The sequence below is a fragment of the Penicillium cosmopolitanum genome (assembly GCF_028827165.1).
Source record: "Penicillium cosmopolitanum strain IBT 29677 chromosome Unknown utg000009l:1.0-9042332.0:1.0-9050551.0, whole genome shotgun sequence".
NCBI classification, from domain to species: Eukaryota; Fungi; Ascomycota; class Eurotiomycetes; order Eurotiales; family Aspergillaceae; genus Penicillium; species Penicillium cosmopolitanum.
Window position 1 is genome coordinate 3,231,235 of NW_026622679.1, and position 21,218 is coordinate 3,252,452.

The following is a 21,218-nucleotide window of genomic DNA, read 5'->3' on the forward strand; positions in this document are numbered from 1 at the left end:
TACCTCTTACTTCCGCTTCCTCTTTTTGCCGTTCCAATTACAAAAGTGGTTCTTTTCTTGCCCGACAGATCCGAGGCCCCACCGCTATCTCGCACTAGGGCCCAATGACAGCCCAGTGAAATCCAGTTTACGAACTTGACCGTGCTGCGACAAACGGAGGTGGCGGTTCCTGATGCACAACACCCTTGGCAAAGACAGTCTAGTTCATTGTTGAAACACGCCATGTTATCAGATCGGTAATCTGGGGTAGCTTGGCCCGTGGGCGGGAGAGACACTCTACGGGAATCATGGACATCACGATAAACAGTCAAACATCTTCATCGCTGACAAGTATCAGAAATCTCAGAAGGTATAGGGAATATTGTGCATGGCTAAAAAGGAAAACCTCCACTTGCGCCAACTGGATAACTAAATCCAAAAATTGTACTATGATACTAAAAAGGCCAACTCCCGACCAACACCCGACTCTATACACCGACGGCAAACCCGCAAGACTGTTCAAGGACTAGCTCAAATGTTCAAGTTATCTGGCGTATCACAACCATTGGGGATCTTCATACCGCTCCGCCCGCATATGCGACTTCGACCAGGATACATCCTCCTTATCCCTGCCGTTTAGAGCGGACCCCGGAGACTACGCAAAGCCAATTCGTCTTGCTCGGCATCGGAGCCTGGCTTCTCCTCCCCGTTGCTTCCGAACAAGGGACTGCCTTTCGTTCGGGGTGACTCCTGGTGTCGAGTCTGTTCCGGGGGCACCGATGCCGAGCTCACGAAACTGGATAGGTTTCGACTGCCTTCTAGCATCCACGAGAACCCTGCATCGGACAGGGATGGTCGCAGATTCGGCCGCTGTGCCTCCCGCCTTGCTTCGGGCGGGCCGCCAGCATTCGTTTCTCCTGCGCCGCTCCCTGGTTCTGGGGGATCGTCCTTGGCGTTGGACAAGAGATTGTCCACATGGTCGTTAACTGTATTTGGCTGATCGCTGGCGGTCGCATCTGTTTCACTCTCTGTGGGTTTGGGGTCCTTGGGCGGGGGAATTGGTGATCGTTCTGCTTCATTCGTCTCATCGGCTTCTTCGACTGGTATCAAATCTGGAGCCAAGACTGGCAATGGGAGTGAAGGGTCTTGAAGGCAGCTTTGTACCGACACAGCCCTGTTCAAGGTCTGTTTCAGGGCATCATGTGCATTTGAATCAAGATCCTTGACGGTGGCTAGCTGTAAATAAAGGTCTTTTAATGCATCGCCCAGAGTATTCGCCAATTCTTGATTTCTCTCTTCCAGGCGGTTGATTTGTGCTTTCAGACCTAGCTCAGTGGCTGTTGGTGTCTTGGGAATTCTCGGCGGCATCGCAGCTGTCGGTTTTCGGTCTGTGCTGTGTGCCCGCAGCCCCGGCTCATAGTTCATTGTCTGCATGTTCTTTCTGGCTTCAGTGACAGCCCCTCGGACAGCCTTGGTCACACCCCAAGACTCAGTGCGTCGTTGGATCCCCTGAGACACATCTTGTAACAGCGACTCGAGGCTCTTTGGACTGTTTCTGTTTGGTGATTGTGTAGAAGAGTTGCTACCACTGCTAGTTGTAAAATCATCCCACAAATGTGCTCGTCGTGCAGGCCGTAGGCGGGATTGACTGTGGCGCTTGGACGACTCTGGCTCTTTGCCTGAATATTTCGAAATAATGAAACTGCCTCGTTCCGCCGTGGGATTCTGCTCAAGATACAATGCATCATGAATGAAAGTCCGAGGTTCATGTGGTTCCGGAGAGGGGTAGCGCAGTAACAATGACAATGCACCTGTGTAATCTGCGTTGAGCACTATATGATATTAATATTCCATTGTAATCAAACCAATATCGTTGAGATACTCACGCTCCCAGCGAATTCGAAGCAGCATTGCAATGCAGGTAAAGTCCACAAGATCAGATGTTAGGCCATTGGCGAACAAAACATCCCACATCATCAACACATCGTCGAACGGGAATTCACGTCCAAAGAGTAAACGCATCCAACGGCTTCAGCCTCAATCAGCTAGGTCTTCTTTCGGGCCAGTCACATCATTAACTCACGTTAAGAAAATCTGAGGTAGCACTTCTATCGCTTGTAGATGATCTGCTAACTCATGGTCTATAGTTCCCAGAGCTTCTTTGTGAAGATAATCACACCTACTGACAATTGGAATGACGTCCATTTGACCGTCGGAAGACCGGGTCTCGCCATGCTCATAGTATGTACGAGCCGTCTGCATTACACAGAGAAACAGCGTGAATGAATCATGCTCAATGAACTGCTCATCAAGAAGGCCCAACATTAAACTGTCATCGCCAGCTCCAGAAGTGTTTGCAGAACTTTCTGATGGCTGAGTGATGGCATCTCGGTCGATTACCCAAAGGATCGGAGCTAGGAGCTCATGCATGCCTTGCCGGTAGCCCACATCAGGATTGAGCTTCGAGTAAATAAATAGGACATCAGTCAGTTTTGACTTGGTTGCTGGCTCTTGAAAAAAGTAATTTTCTTGCAAGCATCGGTCAACGTCTTGTAAAATCTCCACTCGAAGTTTCTCATCCTGGCGAAGTGTTTGCCAAGGTGACTATAGATGCACGATAGTTAGAAAGCTTGGGTAATCAAGGATTCCCCGGGTGGCGCTGGAGGGCCTCTTCATTCACCACAGGCCGAGTCAAACATACCTCTTCATCATCCGCCAGCGGATCAGCACTTGACTCTAGATCGTCTGGGTGTTCAATATATTTCAAAAAGTGGGCGCGGAGTGCGCTGTATGCGTCACGCGACTCGTCTAGTTTCTTGGACCATTGTTCGCGATCGAGACCCTCGAAGAGCAGAAACACCTGCAGACGGAGTGAGTACTTAAAATAAGAGCTGCAGTCGTTCTTTTGCCACGGACCTTCCAGCAGATCGACCTCAGTCCATCGTTGCACAGCTTCCCTCCCTGCTCCGTTCGGAGCGCAGCTCGAAAATCGGAGGGAGCGTCGCTATTGAACAGTATCGCCCATCTCTTTCTACAGGGGGTCAGTCATGCAAGTGATCCCTGTATATTGGATATAAGTACCTGGTCTCCTCAATGGTTCTCATTTCATGTGTTTTGTGGCTGGGAAATGGCGGAGGGAAGATGCGGGTGAGGGGAAGGGCGATAATGTAATCCGCACTTCTTATCGCGCGCACCTCCAACTCCCACTTCAAACCCTACCTTGAAACCCAAAGCCGACAGAACTCCAAGTTGGTATCTGGTCAGTCTCCCGGTCCTATACTCCATCTCCACACATCCCTTAATGTTACGCAGCACTCGGATATAATGTCCGCAGACTTATTTGCAGAGTTTGGGCAGGGTCCCGCCCCGACTCAAAGCACTTTAGGCAGACCACAGACGACCAAACAACTACAGCCACAAGCAAACCCATTGATTGACGACTTTGATCAATCGGATGATTTATTTTTCGCTAGACCCACGAATAGTCAGTCGGGTGCGAATCAACAATTCGGTTCAAGCTCAGCCTCTGGCCAATACGTCACTCAGGCACCAGCTGCCCATCAACAAGTGCCAAGCTTGCCAGCATTCAATCTGCCTCGGCAGAATAACAGCGACGTATTATTTGATGCTACAGAAGAAATTCCTGCCAGTGATACGGAAGACGACTGGGGTGATTTTGAGGGACCAGATGCCAGTACTGCGCGGTCATATCAGTCACAGTATTCAACGCCCGCCGCTCAAAAAACCAAAGTCTCCAAACCACCACCAAAAGTCCAGCAAGTGACAAGCACGTTCGACTTGCTTGACTCACTGTCAATCGAAGACGGGACCTCAACTGCAAATAAGTCTTCTAGAAGCATTGAAAGCAAGCCGCCTATAGAAACAGTCAATCATTTGCCAGACTCCAATCCAACATGGGAAGACGACTCATTTGGGGACTGGGGGGGAATTCACGGATGCACCTTCCACAAAACAAAGTGTTCCAGCTTCAGCTCCAGCTTCTATACCGACCCCTGCATCAGTCCCAAAATCAAATCCAAAGCCAAAATCCCCCCTTAAAGAAGAAACAAACTACTACAAGGCCCGCACCTCAACAACCAGAATGGGACGACGAGGCCTTTGATGACTGGGGTGACTTCAATGACGGTCCACTGACGACCCCAGCACCAGCACCAGAACCCACAAGACAAAAGTCAACACCTACAAGCCCACCCCCAGAAAGTTTCACGTCAGGAAACACCGCCCCATCTTCGAACGTCCGACCAACCAACATCCCCCCACCATCCGTCCTCCTAGAACTCCTCATCGAACTAATGAACAACCTCCAAAAAGAAGCCGCAACAACCAGCAGCAAAACAACCCGCCAACCCGCCACCGCCTCCAAAATCCACACAACAACCTCAACAGCAGCCCGCATCATAGCAGGGCGCCATCTCCGCTGGAAACGCGACACAATCCTCAGCCAAAGCATGCGCATCGGACCCGCCCGCGCAGGCAAATCAAGCGGCATGAAACTCAACGCTGTAAATAAACACGAAGATGTGAAGGAGGAGCAAGATGCCGCTGATGTCCTTGCCCTTTGGCGCGAGCGTGCGGCGCTCTTCAACGCCGTGGTTCAGAGCGCTGGTCTTCGGCCCATTCCGGCTGTGGCCGGGCCTGCGGCTTTAAAGGTTATTACTGCGAAGTCGGGGCAGGGGGCGTTGAAGGCTGCGCATGCTTGTGCGCTTTGTGCGCTCAAGAGGGATGAGAGGGTTCTTAGGGTTGATGAGGAGGATGTGCAGGATAGTTTTGGGGAGTGGTGGACGGATCATTGGGGGCATACGGGGTGTCGGTTGTTCTGGGAGGCGAATCATGGAATGCTTGGGCAGAGATGAAGGATTTTATAGTGTTTATATTGTATATAGAATATTCCAAAAAATGAACGCATTCACAATGAGGACTACAGGTAATTTGAAATTGGGCAGCGTTAAGAGGGAAGACACAGGGATAGAAAAAGGGAGACAGAGTGCAAATTAGAATCATGGCTGTTGTAACGGACTCGGTAAAAGAGAGCTCCAAACACCGACTAATGAGAAGAGAGTAGATACATGGATACAGAAAGAAAGAATCAACCGGAGTGTAGAAAGTGCCCAGTGGCGCAGCCCAGGGCGTGCCCAACCAGCGGGGGCTGGAGGAACATGTCGTACGTACCCCGGAAGGAGTAGTTTCGGGTTCCAGAAATTGCACCGGATCCTTTAGAAATTCCATTAAGCAGCCTCCTGCGCTGTCTCTCTGGCTCGCATGGAATCGACATGCAAATGAGAAACCCAAGGCTCCCACGCACGAAACGGATCGAACGGAGTTTCTGTACCACTGGCTCCAATGAAGTATTCGAAGATATATCGGGGCCGTGAAGGCAACACAGACGCGCCTTTACAGATGGCTCAACCTTCAACCATACTCTAATGAAGAGAGAAATGGCCTGCACGTGGCTGGTAGAGGGCACATTGTGGTAAGTTTCTGTTGGTATTTGTGGTCATTGTACTGGAAGATGAAATGCCACGCAGGCAATTGCAATAAGGCGGATCGAACTAAAGGCAGCAAGTAACCTTAGAAACTTTGTGCGGATGGGATCGCAGGCTGTGTAAAGCTGGTTAGTACTTGAACAGATCGCATGGCGAGGGGTGTCTCGGCATCGTCGCACAGCGAATGGGGGCGATCGCTTGGCACGATATAAGAGGAACACACGCAAGGGGGTGGGAAAGACTTACCGGACTGCTCAACAAGCTGTTTCGCTTGTTGCGACCCTTCTTGATGTGATTCTTCAATGCGGTCGAATCCAAGGGCTTCAATAGCTCGAAACTACAGAGGAGCTCATTCGAGACCGACATGATTGCACCCCAGTTGTCGAACTCGCCGCAATACTAAAGAGAGAAAATAAATCAGTATTCACCCCCACGTCATGAAAAAGCAAACAGATGCCCAAGCGGGGTAGGAAGAACACTTACATTGGGCGCTGAGAACACAGTCACGAGGACCCGGTCCTGATAGAATTCATACCCATCCTCTACTACCATGTGTGCACGGCACACAAGATCAAAGTCATGGCGTTGCAAAAAGTTCATAATGACTTTCTTCCCAAAGCAATAGCTCACACCACGCTCGTTGGGCTCCCAGTCCTCCTCCATGTCTGCAGGATCACTCCAAAGAAGATCGTTTAGCAACCCATAATCGGGCACATCGGTGGGCCGTGCGATTCCTCGAATGTCATCCATATGCGAGAGACTAGGTGAAAGACCGCCATGAACACAGAAAATCTTTCCTGCGACAATTGATGCAATGGGAAGGCAGTTGAAAGTATCAATGAAACCCTTCCAAACCTTGATATTGCAGCGTCGCTTACATTCGTCATAGAACCCATAAACTCGGGTAACATTGGCACACTCATGGTTGCCGCGAAGCAAAAAGAAATTCTCGGGATATTTCAGTTTATAGCACAGCAAGAGCAGAATAGTTTCAAGACTCTGCTTTCCACGGTCGACATAATCACCCAAGAAGAGGTAATTGGACTGGGGTGGAAATCCACACATCTCGAAAAGACGAATCAGATCGGTATATTGACCATGAACATCACCAACAATCTTGACAGGAGCAGCCAATTCTAACAGCGCAGGTTGAGATAGGAAAGTCTCCCGGGCTGCCGAACAGATAGCAGTGATCTCAGCGTTCTTCAAACAAACGGTCTTTGTGACCTTGGTGGAGTAGCCTGCGTCCAGGAGCCGCGAAATCATATCGTCGAGATCAATGGACTTCAAAGCGCCCATACCCATGCCGGGGGATCCGGATGTCTCAAGTGGCGCATTGAGGATGAAATCCAAGATCGGATTTACCTGGTTCGGCTTCTTGATCAAGATGGATTCGCCAGCCACACCTCCAGGGCCTGAGGGCGGACCACCTTGAGGAGGACCTTCCGAAACATGGTCGACCTCGCCACTCTGTTGCATCGCATTCACATCTTTATGACCACGCTGCAGGCTGGTTGACAGCGATGGCGATGGTGGGGGTTCGGGAGAGCCTGTTCGCGAAGGACCTTCAGAGCCTGGTGAGGAAAGGCCGGCGTTGGATCCGGGGCGACTACCAGACGATTTAGCGGACCTGATTGAACCGGCATCGGAGCGGTCGCCTTGACTGTCGGTCTGAGAGAGGGCGGTGGTCGATCCCCGAGGACTGTCGGAGCTCCGGATTTTGGAGCGAATGGAACCACGGAAGGAACGGATTGATTCTTTCGTGTCGGATTTCGAAAAGGACGGGTACGACTGCAAAGGGTCGCCCGCGGCGTTTCCCTTGGAATGCGACTGACCCATCACTGCAAGGCTGGGATGTCTGCCAAGCTCGAGCTGGGGGAAAGCGCACGAAGCGGACGTTCAAACCGCTACGCCGAGAAAATGCCCCCTGGATGTCGGAATGTCTTGGCTCTTAACTCCTGAGAGGTTGCAACCCAAACACAGTATATTAGGCTTGCAGAACCCCTGCGCACAGAGTCCAAAGTGGTCCTTGCAGCCGTTTCGACAAACTAGTGATATCTTCGGGTCGATTTCTCAGGAAGAGTCGGGCAACGAAGGGAACGACAGGAGGACAACCGAACAATGTATGAATTGACGAGGGCCAGACTGGAAGCGAGAGGAAATGGGGCGCTGACGAAAGCGACTACGCGGGAAAGGGGTGGTCGAAAAAACGCAACTGGCGAAGGGAGCTGAGAGGGCCGGGGGGGGTAGGAGGGCTGAAGCTTCAGCACGGACAAAAGCTCCTTCTGCACGCGGGATTAGTCTTGCCCATACACAGCATGAGGGTATGAATAAAGGGCGACGACAGGGCTGAAATCCACGAAGTTCAAATGGTATGTGGAGGTGGGCAAGGCAAGGGAGGAATTGGGAAGTTTGGTTATGGTGGATTTGGGGTGTGGACGGGGCGGGTAGAGAAATGCGTCATGATAAGACAAGGCTGTCTCTTGAGGTATTTTGAGGCCGTGAGAATCCTAAAAACAAAAGAAATATAGTCGAACTCACCGAGAGGTATATTGTGGTTAACAGGAAGAGAGAGAGGAGGAAGAGTAACAGAGATAGAGGGGGGGTTGTGAATGAGGAAAGTACTCCGCCACCGCTAGTACGTGGGAAGGTACTTGAGGGTGCTTTTCGGCGGCGGAAGCTGCGTCGCCCGCTTCTGGCCAGATTAGGTCAGCCGGAACATCTACGGGCCGAGGTGATGCCTGGAGGGGGGGTCTGGACCCAGTTGATATTGATATTTATAGTTCCCATTGATATACGTAGTCGATGACATTAACGATCGATATAGCTGACATTTTTGTACTTTTAGTCTTTTGTTCCCATGATCATGTTGACTTTCCATTTAGAGTAGCTGTAGGTGTGGGTGGCGGAGAGGAATGAGGAGAAGAGCAGCATATACGACACTCCGCTCTCCCCTCAAGGCTGCCATTTAAAACCTGGGCTACCATAGAGGCAGTCTAGCATTGCGAACTTTACAATCTGGAGGGTGACCTCCCCACCGATAAGCGAGCAAAAGCGAACAAAAGCGACACATTTTATTCCAGATTTAAATTTGGTCCGACGAGCTGGAGCAGTCGGTGCGAATAATTGCTGCACACTAATGCCTATCGTAAACTTTTCCTTTGATGACCCAGCCAGTAACAAAGCCCGTGGGTTGGAGCTTAGACCCCACCTGCGCTCCTATCACAAGCCGCGGGGAAGCCCTTGGGAAGGCTGACCTGCTGAGAAGCATCCCGTTTACCATCCTGACGCCACCATCTCGTCAACCCCGCCTCACACACTAAAACTAGTCAACAAGATCGATGACAGGCCCTAAGTCGTCCCCAGTGGTCCGTTGATTTCTCTCTTTTTTTCTTTTTTGATTCTTTCTTTCTTCTCCCCTGTGCCCGCCTGTCTACATTCAACAGTACAGATCCAGCCCCGTCCGTGGCCGAGCTGCGGATTGGGTGGATAGGAGCCGCAAATAATCTTGGTTCTGCACGAAAGCCGCTATGTACGCGCTATAACGCCAAGGCATCTATCTCCATGTGGCGGAGACACCGCCCTTTGCATCCCCTCCTCCCACAGTGCAGGACCCTCGCGAGGCCATCTAGAGCTGACACAAAGAATTTCCCAACTGGTCGATCGTTCGCAGCGGACCTGCCGGCCAAGCCCGCCTGATGCCGCGATGCATATGCGGTGTTCTCCCTGCCACGTTGATTGTGAAGGGACGAGCATAGGTCCGCCAGGAATTCATTCTTGGCAGCCCCACGTATGGCGGAAAAGCAAGGATAGTATCTCTGGGCATGTAGGGCAGAACCCAGGTTTACCGAGAACCCGGCATCTTTCTTGGGAGGGCAATATCCCAAGGCGTGATCTCACCGTGGTAGTCGTATCCATTGTCGGCCAGAGGTAAATTCTCACTGGGGAGTAAACAGTAAGACGCCACCTTGTAAAAAGGCAGAATGTGCACCATGTTTCGGGTCGGGCCTTTACTCCAGCTCAATCTTTGTAATATGTCTGCCCGGGATCACAATCAGGCCGATAAGACGACTGGTCATATTGACTTTGACGGTGGCCTTTGAGGCTTCGGATGCGTTGTCCCAGGATTCGTGCTCCTTCGCAGCCGCTTCCACGGCAGAGGGAGTGGGGAAGCGGTACTCAAGTGAGTTGGCCAGGATGAGGTTTCGTTCCTGATACATTCCTTTCAGTCAGCATGGAATGCAGGCAATGAAGAAGTATATGAGGTGCCAACCACATAGAGAGAAGGGTGGGTGTGGTTGGCGAAAGCTGCTTACCGCGTCAGTGCACTTGAAAATGCCAACAAACATACGACTGTCTGTGGTGTGTACACGTAAAGAACGACCAAGAAGTCCTTCCAGATATTGCACAGCGTGTCCGGTCTCCATGGTGCAGCCTCAATGTTGTTGGGGGTAATCGACAGGGTCTTGTCGTTGGAGGGGTAGTCAAGGTCGGGTGGTCAAGGTCGGAGTTGCGTCGCTTTTCCAATGAGGACTGCGGGGGCTTGGAGTGTGGAATCGATTGTGTGATGTTTGGAATCGGGGTGTAGCGTCAATCTCTTATCCCGGAGACTCTTGTCTTCGAGTTTCCCGCAAATTGTAGGCGGAAGCTTGGAGAAAAGGTGCGCGGCGGTAACCCAGCGTCAGGCAGGCAGCATTGTGGCCTCAGGCGTCCAATGTGGATCTGGGGCAGAGCAGCCATAATGCAGGAACATCTGCACAAAAGCATCCTCACTTCGAAAAGGTATATCTTACTTCTACGGAAGCTAAGATTCATAAGTATAAGTTAGCTACTTATCTTTGATATGCTCAACTTGAACTATGCAATGCTAGTGTAGGCGGCAATGTACAAACCGCTGTTCCTCAAGCCAGAGAAAACAAACAACGTCAATACAAGCTATCTGCATAGCCTTTGAATATGAATCTTGAAATCTCATATATTGCACTTGTTTTATACTCATAGCCTCCAATGCGAAAGCATGGTATGCCTCGGACTTTTCCTTTCGCTTGAAGAGAAGAATATCTCTTTTAACATCACTAGATGAGACCAATTTCAATGCCACGGTTTTAACTCCGTTTGGGTTTCGAACCATGCTCTATTCTTGCCGTTCCATTATGGAAGTCTTGAGTTTCTAAGTAGCCGAAATAGAAATCCTCCGAGGGGCAGATTACAAGATCAGCGGCCTCTAGCCCTAGAGTTGGTAAGCCCCTCCCCGCGATCGGCGCATTGGGTGTATCAAAATGGGTTCCATCGATCCGCAGGATTGCATCAGGTGGAATTGTCCTTCGACTCAAAACTTCTGCTTCTTGCACGAGTACATACATCGGTATCGCCCGCCACTTTGAGTGAAATGAGTGGGTATCTGAGTAAGCTGTGGAGCGGGAATTTCGAGAACAGTCCGAGTCGGATAGGTGGTTTTATCCGGAGGCCGAGGTTTGATTATGGTGTTGTAGTAGTAGATCTACCGGTGCAGGGAGGGCTACGCCACTAACATATCCACCAGAAAATAATACATATCAGCACTAACGTATGATGCCAAAATTCCAAGCCACCCACCTCCCTGACATAAATTGAAGCTACCATCTCCTCTATATTCTATCTGCATATTTGTATAACCCTCATTATGACAGTCTTGGAGACAGATGCGCTGATCGTCGGGGCGGGGTTCTCGGGCATCTACCTTCTACATCGACTCCGCGACCAACTGCACCTTAATGTGAAAATTGTCGAGGCGGGGTCGGATGTGGGCGGAACCTGGCACGCCAACCTGTACCCAGGCGCCAGAGTGGATGTTCCTTCTCCTATCTACTCCTTCAACATTGAGGAGACCTGGAAGGATTGGAACTGGTCTGAAGCATACCCGGGGCAAAAAGAGCTCCAGGCTTACTTCCAACATGTCGACAAAGCATTGTCCGTGGGAAAAGACACTTTTTTCAACTCACGTGTGAACTCAGCTCAGTTTGATACCACTACTGCCCGCTGGACCGTCAAGACAGAGGACGGCAAAACTTTCGTCGCCAAGTACTTCCTTCCTGCCGTGGGCTTTGCCTCGCAGAATTATCTGCCGACCTGGAAGGGATATGAATCTTACCAGGGTATCATCAACCACACTGCTCACTGGCCCCGTGGTGGGGTCGACGTACGAGGCAAGCGAGTCGCTATTATCGGCACTGGCGCAACTGGTGTACAAGTCACTCAGGAATGGGCCAAAGAAGCTGCCGAAACGTTCGTCTTCCAGCGCACGCCTAACTATGCTTTGCCCATGAACAATAAAACTCTAGATCCGGCTAGCCAAAAGCAGATGCAGAAAGATACTGGTGACCTGATCGCCCACGCCGCGAGCACAACGGGTGGTATGCACTTCCACAGCGCGACCAAGGCACTGGCAGACTGGGAGAACTTGGACGACGCCGCAAAACACGTGAATCAAATGTATGATGAAGGTGGCTTCAAGTTTTGGGGTGCCAGTCTTGCCGACATCACCGTCAACGAAGACGCCAACAAGTTCGCTTATGATATTTGGGCGAAGAGAGTTCGCGAAAGAGTCCATGATCCGGTGAAGGCTGAATTGTTGGCACCATTAGAGGCCCCACACCCATGGGGTACGAAACGCCCATCATTGGAACAGGATTATTACGAACAATTCAATAAACCGAATGTCCACATTGTGAACACCAAGAAGCACCCAATTGTCCAGTTTACTCCCAAGGGGATCATGACCGATGACGGGAAGATCTACGAAGTGGATGCTATCGCTGTGGCTACGGGCTTTGACGCAAGTACGGGAAGCTTGTCCAGGACAGGTATTCACGATCTAGATGGTGTTGACCTAGGGACTCGTTGGAAAAACGGAATTATCAGTCTCCACGGAATGACTGTCCCAGGGTTCCCAAACATGTTCCTGCCATACTCTATCCAGTCCCCGACCCCATTCACCAACGGGCCTGTCTTCATCCAATTCCAGGCCGACTGGATCCGAAGTATGATTGAGAAAATGGAGAAGACTGGCATTCGATACATTGATCCTCAACTTAAGGCTGCGCAGGAATGGCGGGCAGAGGTACAGGCAATCGCCAACATGACGCTGTTCCCTAAGGCGAAGTCCTGGTACCAGGGTGCTAACATCCCCGGAAAACCTGTCGAGCAGATGTACTATCTTGCAGGAATGCGGATGTATTTCGAAAGATGTGAAGCAGCTCGCGATGACAAGTTCGCAGAGTCGTTTTTCAGTGCTTAGATGTGGATGCCGGTGGTGATTGTCTCGGATGTAAATATTATACTACTAGGCACCAATCATACACATGGAGAAGTTGCATGTCCACAAGTACTGCCAATCCCCTAGGTAGCAAGTGTCTTTGGCAGATTATTGCCGCCCCTTTCCACCGAGCACTCTTTTACATGGTGAGCCTTCTTCCTTGTGAAAGTAATGTGTGATTCAAATATAATTGATAATAGATAGTATGTCCACTTAATTATGCCATGCCAGGCCCTGTTGCAAAAAAGAAAACTCCAGGACCATATCACCCAAGGTCTCACATTGTAAATCCCAGGCTCTCTCTCTTGAAGAGATTTCGAAGAGAGCCCCTAACTCCACATAAAGAAACGACGCCGACAAAGAAAATGACCATAGAGCAGTATCAACCCAGGAAGCGACCCGCGCTCAGTTGAGGAAGCTCTGGCCGGCTGTATATCTGAGCATTACATCCAACCCGTCACACCCATATTAGCACCAGGGTTTGAGCTCTCGCAGCTTTCATCGGTATCCATATCCATGTCGACATCCATCTGGTTGAACCCAGGACTCGTAGTCTCGCTCCCACCGGCACTGCCCACCGAGTTTATCCGTTCGAAAGCCTCGCGTCGCAAAGCATCATCGTTGCTCATCGCAGTCTCGTTGGCTCGGGGAGCTAATGCCTCACGGGATGGTTTGAAGGAGGGACCCGATTGAGTACGCGGCTGGAAGAATCGAAGTAGCGATTGCTGTCGCGGATCGACCGTTTCGGTAGGCTCGGAGTCCATAATTTCGTCGCATGCATCAATTGAAGGTTCATTTTGCTGTTGCTGGGCCGAAAAGATCCAGCGAAGGGTTTTCGCTGTTGCTCGTTAGCTCTCGCGTTCGCGTTGTAGCTAGTAACTAGCCGAGTTTGATTGGTCGCTCGCCTGACAGTCTTGGGGTGCGGTTAAGACGGATAAAATACGATGAACTCACCATATATTGCCTCCTCATTGGGACGGCCATCTCGAAAGCGCTTTCTGGTCCGGCTGTGGAGGTGTTTGGAGCTGTCGGTCATCTCCCAGTCACTAGACGCGGGGACGAATGGGCTAGACGGCATTGCCGAGAAAGAGGCTTTCCGCTTGAGCGACATTATAGCAATGTAGGTGTAAAGGAAATATTATAGGACGCGATAGAAGTGTCTCCGGCAATCTCTCTTGCTGCTCTGGTTTGGAGGAAGTCCAGTCGAGTTCCTGGGTTGCAGTGGGCGAAGAAGGCTGGGGATCAAGCGGAATGCGATTGGCAGCGTCGCGTTGCTTGGGACACGCTAGACCGGAAGAGGTAACATTGCACAAGTACTCCATACGCGCGACACGATATGCTCTGTGGCAAATGGTCGCTGGGGCTCAAAGTGATGGTGTTCATAGTCTATAGTCTGTACTCCGTAATATCTTGAATCTGACTCAAGCGACAGGACATCGTATGATTGCTGTTGTGCAGCCTACCACAACCCCTGCGGCATCATCAGCCTACCAGTACCTAGATCATCAGTCTGTGACCACACTTTGCTCTCTCGGGCCCTTCAAGCTCGAGTCGTATTCCAATAACTTGCAATTTCCAATCAAGAAGTAAAGCTCTCCTGTTCCGAACCACCTTAGACTCTCGGCATGCCGTACTAGTAGTAAGTTACTAGTTAGTAGTCGTGTTCGGTATCCCGCACTGCACCTGCTCCACCAGTGACGCTGCTCCTCCTCCCGCCTCTCCTCCCGGAGCTCCCCAGTTGTTTTCCCCAACTACAGCTACGGCGACTTTCTTCATCCATACATCAACACCACCCAAGACATCACCATGTCATCCAGAGAAGCTTCACACGCCGGGTCATGGTACTCAAACAACGCCAATACCTTGGCCGGGCAGTTGGACGGCTGGTTGAGCCAGGTGCCTGATACAATGGACCACGCAGGTCCTCTTCCTGTACCAGGAGCGCGAATAGTGATAGCCCCGTATGTCGTATTCCTTGCGAGGTCAAATTATTACTACTGGCAATAATCATACTGACCAAACACTGGCAAACAGACATGCGGGGTTTTCGTACTCGGGGCCCTGCGCAGCCTACGCATACAAGGCACTTGATCTATCTAAAGCGTGAGCTTATCTTGATTGTTCAGATGAGACGGTGTATCTCACACCATTATTTCACAGGAAGAGAATCTTTGTCTTAGGCCCATCGCATCACTATCCGCTCTCAACGCTGGCCCTTCCGCAGGTCACCTCATACTATACCCCGCTCTCCGATGATCCTCTCCCGCTAGATACGGAGCTCATCGCGAATCTCCTGGCGACCCCAGCAAAGAAGTCAAATGGATCCAGTATTAAATTCACGACAATGACCCAGTCTGTCGATGAAGAAGAGCACAGTATCGAGATGCATTTGCCTTACATCCACCGTCTTCTTCAACGGCAGCTTCCCACTACCCCAACCACGCAGTACCCTCCGCTGGTCCCAATCATGGTCGGAAGCACCTCGGCTGAGACCGAGAAAGCATTCGGCGCACTATTAGCTCCATACTTGGCTGACCCATCTAATGTTTTTGTCATAAGCTCAGATTTCTGCCACTGGGGCCTCCGCTTCCGATACACATATTACGTTCCCCAGGCCCCGACACCTGGGCCCCAATTGCCTCTTTCCAGTGACGGTCTGCCACAGCCGGGCATGGATGCCGATGATGTGTTGGAGAATATTGACTCAGTTTCCGCCGGGCACTCTTTACAGCGTCGAGACCGTATCTCTAGCAAAGAACCCACTATCCATGAAAGCATCTCAGCATTCGATATTGCTACCATGGCTGCCATCACCACAGGATCATCCCATGCTTTCCTTGACACCATTGATCGCACAGGGAACACTGTCTGTGGCCGCCATCCCATTGGCGTGATCATGGCAGCCCTTGAAGTGGCCACCGCCAATCAGTCCGCAGGCAACCAAGGTCGGTTCCACTTTTTGAGATACGAGCGGAGTTCCGATGTAGAAGATGTGTCAGATAGCTCTGTGAGCTATGTCTCTGCCTTTGCAGTACTATAGGATTTGAGGCCTTTTCACGACGCAAGTCTCCCTACTTCCCTCATGGTGTTCAACGAAGAAGGGTTTAGCTATTCGGTTTGAATCATTCAATCGCATTCCGTTCTATCTCTATGAACAATGCCTCTCGGCTAGTAACTGTACAAGTAAGGGCTATATAATGGATAGCCATGCTTCTTATGGGGTGACTCCGTAGGGACCTAACCATAATAATAGTTTAGGTGTTAGAGGCGCAGGAGAAAAGGACGACCTGCGGACTTGGCATTGATTCGAATGCTTGTTCCTGTAGCCCAAAGACCCATTCCACACTATTTCACGATTAGTAAATATAACTCTAAACGAGTCGGAAAGAAACTTACAATCAGGCAACACACGACAACCAAGAAGATATTCAACGCGGTCAAGGCCATCTTTCGGTAATTCGCGGTGTATTTTCCGCGATTCATCTTCAACCAGAAAAGGCCCTCCAGGCCAAACGAGAACCAGCTGCAGAATGCAGCCGCAATCATGTTGAGAAGGTCGTTGAAAACAGGGATTGCCTCGGCGATCAACCACGCAACGGTCCACATGAGGAAAGTAATGAGAACCCAGCTTCCATAGGAACGGAAGGATCTTTCGCTCATGGTGTGGGTGCCACGGAACAATCTCACGTAGATGCACTTTGCACCTACATGGCAAATGACAACTCCAGCAATAACAATTGTTCCGATGGAGATACCAAAAGCAATCTTGGAAACGAGTGCGCTGGTGCTGAGTAAAGCGGGACTCGCCACGTTTGGCCCGCCATATCGGTAGATGACTAGGGCAGTGACAAGATATAGCGAAGTATCGGTGGCTTGGAAAGCAATCAGAGCTTTCGGGTAATCAGCCGGGTTAGCCAGCTCTGACTGGAAGCTGAAGAAGGACATGTGACCAGAATAGGCCAGAACGATATTCAGAGTTGCCTGGAATCCGTTCATAAGGCTTGGGTGGGTAATGGCATAGGCTCGAGGATCGGGTGCTTCAATGCCAATGGCAATCATGGTGATCATGACGGCCGTGAAGATCGAGGCCGAAGCTAAGATATGTTAGCTGGATTCGGTGCAAATAGAAACAGAACATGATTCAATTTTCATACAGATGATTCCAAGCCAAGACACTTCCTCCAGGCGCCTCGAGAGCGTCAGGACGAAGCAGAGAATGGCTCCCACCAGACAAAAGATGATAGTGCAGGCACCGTGGTTGGAAAGAGTGTTCATCATGATGGAAAATGTCAAGATGTGGGCACCCATAAGAAAAATGAAACAAAGAATCTGGGCGACCCCGAAGATCTCGCGGCCCCAAGGACCGAACAAAATCTCTGACGCATCAGCCATGTTGTGGACTTGGGGGTATCGCAGTTTGAATTGACCGACGACATATCCGGTGTAAGTCGTCATGGCTCCAATTCCAACAATTATAATACAACCACTGCTTATATTAGTACCGAGTTCATCATATGCTAGTTCGAGAAGTGACTCATTGGACGTACGGGACCAAACCCAAGACTGCCATTGAAGAGGGCAGCGAAAGAACACCCAATGAGACAGACTGGGCAATCATCACTGTGATTTGATTAGCTTTCCCACTGCATTGGTATTCAGAAGGATTGGGTAGTATGTACGAATTGCGCATTGCCTTATGACCGAATATAATTAGTTTTTTTTGCATTGGGACAGCGATCTCTTGAAAGTGAGAACTTACCACCACTTCATACTCCTATACTGCACTCCACCAGCCTCCTCCCCAGCGAAGGGGTCTAGCGATTTCTCCGGATCCATGACTTTTTCCATGTTGGCGATACAAGGTCAAAAGGGTAGTTGTAACGTGAATGTTGAGAATCGCCTCCGCCGAGGAAAAATCTCTTATCGAGGTCGCCCCACTCTGGTTTCGTCTCCGACGAGTTGTTCGGCGCGGGAAACGAGAGGCAGAGAAAAACTCGAGAAAAAAATTGAAATTGATTTGGTGTACTACTCCTCGTGGGCGGAATTGCCCTGAATCCTTGTTCGGTTACACAGTTTCTGCCTTCATCATGCATCTCTGTGTGAGAGGGAGGGGGAGGGACAATGACAGGCAGTCCTGGCATAGATGCCTCTCCTTGAGCTCGTTGGCTATCACATCACGAACACACCCCGGATTATCTGACGATTCTTTCCCCGCATTGAGTGGAGTGCATCTGGAGCGAGTAATCTGTCAATGCCCCTTGTTGAAAGTTCTGACGGCGTCTTAGAAGGAGTACGGAGCAGGAACTGCTTGTTCCGGGCCCACTCCGTGTTCTAGGCTGGAAAAGAGCTTTGCCTGATTTTTAGTGGGAATACCCTCAATTAATCATATTTAAGGGGAGATTTTTCTTTGACTAGGTCTGATAGCCTCGTTTAATTCGGAAAATAGACTGGCAATGGGTTGCTTGAAGTTTTTATTCTCTTCCGTGACAAAGATACGCAAGGTCGATAGCATCACAACACGGGGCCTCGATTGGTCCAGCATAGTTAAGTCCAGGGCCCTCATATCCCAGGAAATAGGAACCGAATTGTCTAGGTAGTGAGTGATGGATTAAAACACCAAAGACTCTGAAACAGGAAGACTGCGGCTGGGAAACTTTCAAGCTAGAGATCTACGGCGTGCCGGGGCTGATCCTTGACAATCGCCCGGAAGCGGAAACGGGAACATCCGCTTCCGTCTCGAATTCTTCTGGAAACGAGCCTCAAAATCAGACGTCATTTCTTCTCTGCCTTATACTTCTTCATTGAACTATTACTTTTTTCTACTATCGCAGTTCAGGGATGTCTCAATTAAACTAGAATCCCAAGAAATAGAGCCCTGGAGGATTTATATAAACAAATAAATATATTCAAGTTCAGGTAACGACTGGCATGCCTGACGGCGACAACGTCCGGCTTCACTGACCAATTCCCCTTATGTCCTATGTACTATAATAGATCGATAAACTAACCATATATATTCATACCCGCAGATGTAACTCGTGGTCTAGGCTCGCGTATGGACCAGCTTTCCCTGAACCCACACGTTCTTGACGTTTCGGTCGTCACCATCCCACATCCACTTCTGGACCTGCTCCTGCCAGGTCTCATTTCCAAAGATATCAACATTGCCCACGGGACCAGTCTCGACAGCTCGACCAGCGAGAGTAGCAACATCAAGGGGGCTGGTAGTGCTGTTATTTGCGGTACCCAACTCAATCAGCTGCGCATCCCAGATCATTCCCTTGTCGAAGCCGCCAATGTCATCAGGCATGTCCACGACTGCTGCACCACCACGGGTGGCCAAGTAGAGAACCTCATCCACGAGAAGCTTTTCACTTCCATCGAAGGTCGTGTTTCCAGTCAGTGCTTGGTACTCGGAGCTATACTGAACAACTCGAGACACCAGGCTGGCCTGTCGGGCGACTTCGAGGATACTGGGGCTGTATCCACCGGCAACATCCGTACCCAGGCCAACGGTGACACCTTGATCGAGCATGAAGCGGACAGGGGCAAGACCGGATCCCAGGGCAGAGTTTGATGCAGGGCAGTGAGCAACCTTCGAGCCACGCTCTCTGATAAGGGTCATCTCATCCTTGGTGAGGTGGACACCGTGGGCCAGGATAGTACGGTTGGTAAGCAGGCCATGCGTATCATAGACATTAGCATAGCTAGTAGAATCCGGGAACAGCTGCTGGACGAGAGCAACCTCGTCATTGTTCTCGGAGATATGCGTTTGGATACGCAGAGGCGGGCTATAGGACGCGGCAAGATCGCCGAGACCCGTAAGAGAGTGGTTGGAGCAACTGGGAGCAAATCTGGGGGTGACAATGGGGTTGATCAAAGTTCCGTTGGGGTCAAGGGTGTGGATATAATCGATAGTCCTCTTGGTCGCATTGAATCCTTCATCGGCGGACGAATCAACGTAGTAGGATGGGCATTGCTCCTTGTTGTCCATGCAGACACGGCCAATGAAGGCACGCTGGCCGTGCTTGTGGCAGAGAGCAGCCAGGGCATTGGTAGCCGGGACGTGGATAGTAGCAAAGTAGGATGCGGTTGTTGTGCCGTGGGAAAGGGTCTTGACCACGACCTCGTCGTAGACGCGCAGGGCCTCGTGGGGTGTATCCTTGGGGTCGGTGTCCTCGTTCTCTGGGTCGGACTTGGAGCCGAAGCTAGCTTCCATTGGGAAGGTATACTCATTCAGCCAGTCTAGAAGGCCCTTGGAGCCAAAAAGACCCTCGTTGGGATACTGCGGCGCATGAATATGGGTGTCGATGAACCCAGGGAAGAAGAACTCGTTCCGTTCATCGTCGGATTTCACGACGGTGACATCGGATTCGGTCCAGCCCTGGCTAGACAACCAGGATTGGAAGCTGGCATCATCATTGACCTTCCAATCATAGCCCTTGATGCGGCCATCGTTGGAAGAGACCCACAGGACTCCTTGGGTTCTAGCAAGCTGCGGCGTCGAGTTATCCGAATCAAGCTGAGGAAGCTGAATGAATGTTCCACGATAGACCGTGTAAGGAGTTGCTGCAGCCATAGTGCCGCAGGCATTCAACACTGCTGAAGACAGCCATAGTGCAGAAACTCCCAGCGAGGAGCTGATGAATTTTTGAAACATGGTAAAAACGAACGTAGATTGATGCTCTGGATCATCTCACCATCTCGAGGACAACGCGGATTCATATATCTTCATAAAATCCAGGAAATGAAGGGTCGTAAGACCGGTGATACCGATATCAGAAGCCGGCTTCTAGATGCATTACACTTGTGAAGATTGTGGGGACGCCACTACTGAACGGTCCCCGCCGCGGTGGCATCCTCTGACGAATGTGGAATTCCTGTAGAAGAACGAGATAACAGGATCAACAGGGGCTGACGATCGCACCCATTTGCGAAAGTTTCTAGGCTCGGTGTTCGGCTGATTCCGATTGTTGCGCATTGACGAGATATAAGAAGGGCAGGTACAAGAATGAGGGCAGTCCTCCCGAGATCGCGACTTTTTCACTTCTCTTCGGGATTCCTCGGGCTTGTCGCCGCCAGACGCACGAGTGGTCGATCCCTGCCTCATGGCTCGATGTGATGGGATGTGATGTGAATCGAATGCTGCTTTGGAGTCGAAAAATCACCCCCAAGAAAAAGCAATGTGGCCGGTATAACTTCTTATCAGGGCCAAGGCGCAGACATCGAGATTCTTGTTTAGGCGGGTCGCCGCAGGATATTTGGCCTAGATCAACTTTTCTGTCCTGGTATTGTCTCCATTCACTTTTTGGGGTGAACATACCCGCGCTAAAGGCGCTTTGAAATCAGGAGATTGTGAGATGGTGGCTTCCGTTGTGAGATGGTGGCCGGAAGCCACCCGTGGGCGGAAAGTATCGCATTGATGCGTTTGACGAAAACAA

At 50.6% G+C, this 21,218-nt stretch overlaps 9 protein-coding genes across 9 annotated transcripts; 3 read left to right on the forward strand and 6 right to left on the reverse strand.

Annotated features, from left to right (window-relative positions):
• Window positions 1–615: 615 nt before the first annotated feature.
• Window positions 616–3,083, reverse strand: N7509_009320 (GTPase-activating protein GYP6; the record flags this gene model as incomplete). The annotated part of the gene is made up of 6 exons (XM_056633957.1): window positions 616–1,811; window positions 1,866–2,008; window positions 2,063–2,583; window positions 2,681–2,839; window positions 2,896–3,010; window positions 3,061–3,083. 6 exons carry the CDS (start codon window positions 3,081–3,083, stop codon window positions 616–618), a joined length of 2,157 nt encoding a protein of 718 aa, XP_056484577.1.
• A 220-nt stretch (window positions 3,084–3,303) lies between these two features.
• On the forward strand, window positions 3,304–4,853 carry N7509_009321 (uncharacterized protein; the record flags this gene model as incomplete). The annotated part of the gene is made up of 2 exons (XM_056633958.1): window positions 3,304–3,956; window positions 4,061–4,853. 2 exons carry the CDS (start codon window positions 3,304–3,306, stop codon window positions 4,851–4,853), a joined length of 1,446 nt encoding a protein of 481 aa, XP_056484578.1.
• A 715-nt stretch (window positions 4,854–5,568) lies between these two features.
• Window positions 5,569–7,322, reverse strand: phzA (putative serine/threonine protein phosphatase; the record flags this gene model as incomplete). The annotated part of the gene is made up of 3 exons (XM_056633959.1): window positions 5,569–5,598; window positions 5,730–5,882; window positions 5,967–7,322. 3 exons carry the CDS (start codon window positions 7,320–7,322, stop codon window positions 5,569–5,571), a joined length of 1,539 nt encoding a protein of 512 aa, XP_056484579.1.
• A 2,171-nt stretch (window positions 7,323–9,493) lies between these two features.
• Window positions 9,494–9,910, reverse strand: N7509_009323 (LSM domain-containing protein; the record flags this gene model as incomplete). The annotated part of the gene is made up of 2 exons (XM_056633960.1): window positions 9,494–9,694; window positions 9,800–9,910. 2 exons carry the CDS (start codon window positions 9,908–9,910, stop codon window positions 9,494–9,496), a joined length of 312 nt encoding a protein of 103 aa, XP_056484580.1.
• Window positions 9,911–11,145: 1,235 nt separating this feature from the next.
• N7509_009324 (flavin-containing monooxygenase) lies at window positions 11,146–12,759 on the forward strand (the record flags this gene model as incomplete). The annotated part of the gene is made up of 1 exon (XM_056633961.1): window positions 11,146–12,759. One exon carries the CDS (start codon window positions 11,146–11,148, stop codon window positions 12,757–12,759), a length of 1,614 nt encoding a protein of 537 aa, XP_056484581.1.
• Window positions 12,760–13,220: 461 nt separating this feature from the next.
• N7509_009325 (uncharacterized protein) lies at window positions 13,221–13,888 on the reverse strand (the record flags this gene model as incomplete). The annotated part of the gene is made up of 2 exons (XM_056633962.1): window positions 13,221–13,615; window positions 13,732–13,888. 2 exons carry the CDS (start codon window positions 13,886–13,888, stop codon window positions 13,221–13,223), a joined length of 552 nt encoding a protein of 183 aa, XP_056484582.1.
• Window positions 13,889–14,583: 695 nt separating this feature from the next.
• N7509_009326 (protein MEMO1) lies at window positions 14,584–15,817 on the forward strand (the record flags this gene model as incomplete). Its single annotated transcript, XM_056633963.1, has 3 exons — window positions 14,584–14,738; window positions 14,812–14,880; window positions 14,938–15,817. The coding sequence occupies 3 exons, from the start codon at window positions 14,584–14,586 to the stop codon at window positions 15,815–15,817; spliced, it is 1,104 nt and encodes a 367-aa protein (XP_056484583.1).
• Window positions 15,818–16,038: 221 nt separating this feature from the next.
• Window positions 16,039–17,625, reverse strand: N7509_009327 (uncharacterized protein; the record flags this gene model as incomplete). Its single annotated transcript, XM_056633964.1, has 5 exons — window positions 16,039–16,122; window positions 16,174–16,871; window positions 16,932–17,263; window positions 17,325–17,420; window positions 17,537–17,625. 5 exons carry the CDS (start codon window positions 17,623–17,625, stop codon window positions 16,039–16,041), a joined length of 1,299 nt encoding a protein of 432 aa, XP_056484584.1.
• A 1,195-nt stretch (window positions 17,626–18,820) lies between these two features.
• N7509_009328 (uncharacterized protein) lies at window positions 18,821–20,437 on the reverse strand (the record flags this gene model as incomplete). Its single annotated transcript, XM_056633965.1, has 1 exon — window positions 18,821–20,437. The coding sequence occupies one exon, from the start codon at window positions 20,435–20,437 to the stop codon at window positions 18,821–18,823; it is 1,617 nt and encodes a 538-aa protein (XP_056484585.1).
• Between the last annotated feature and the right edge of the window lie 781 nt (window positions 20,438–21,218).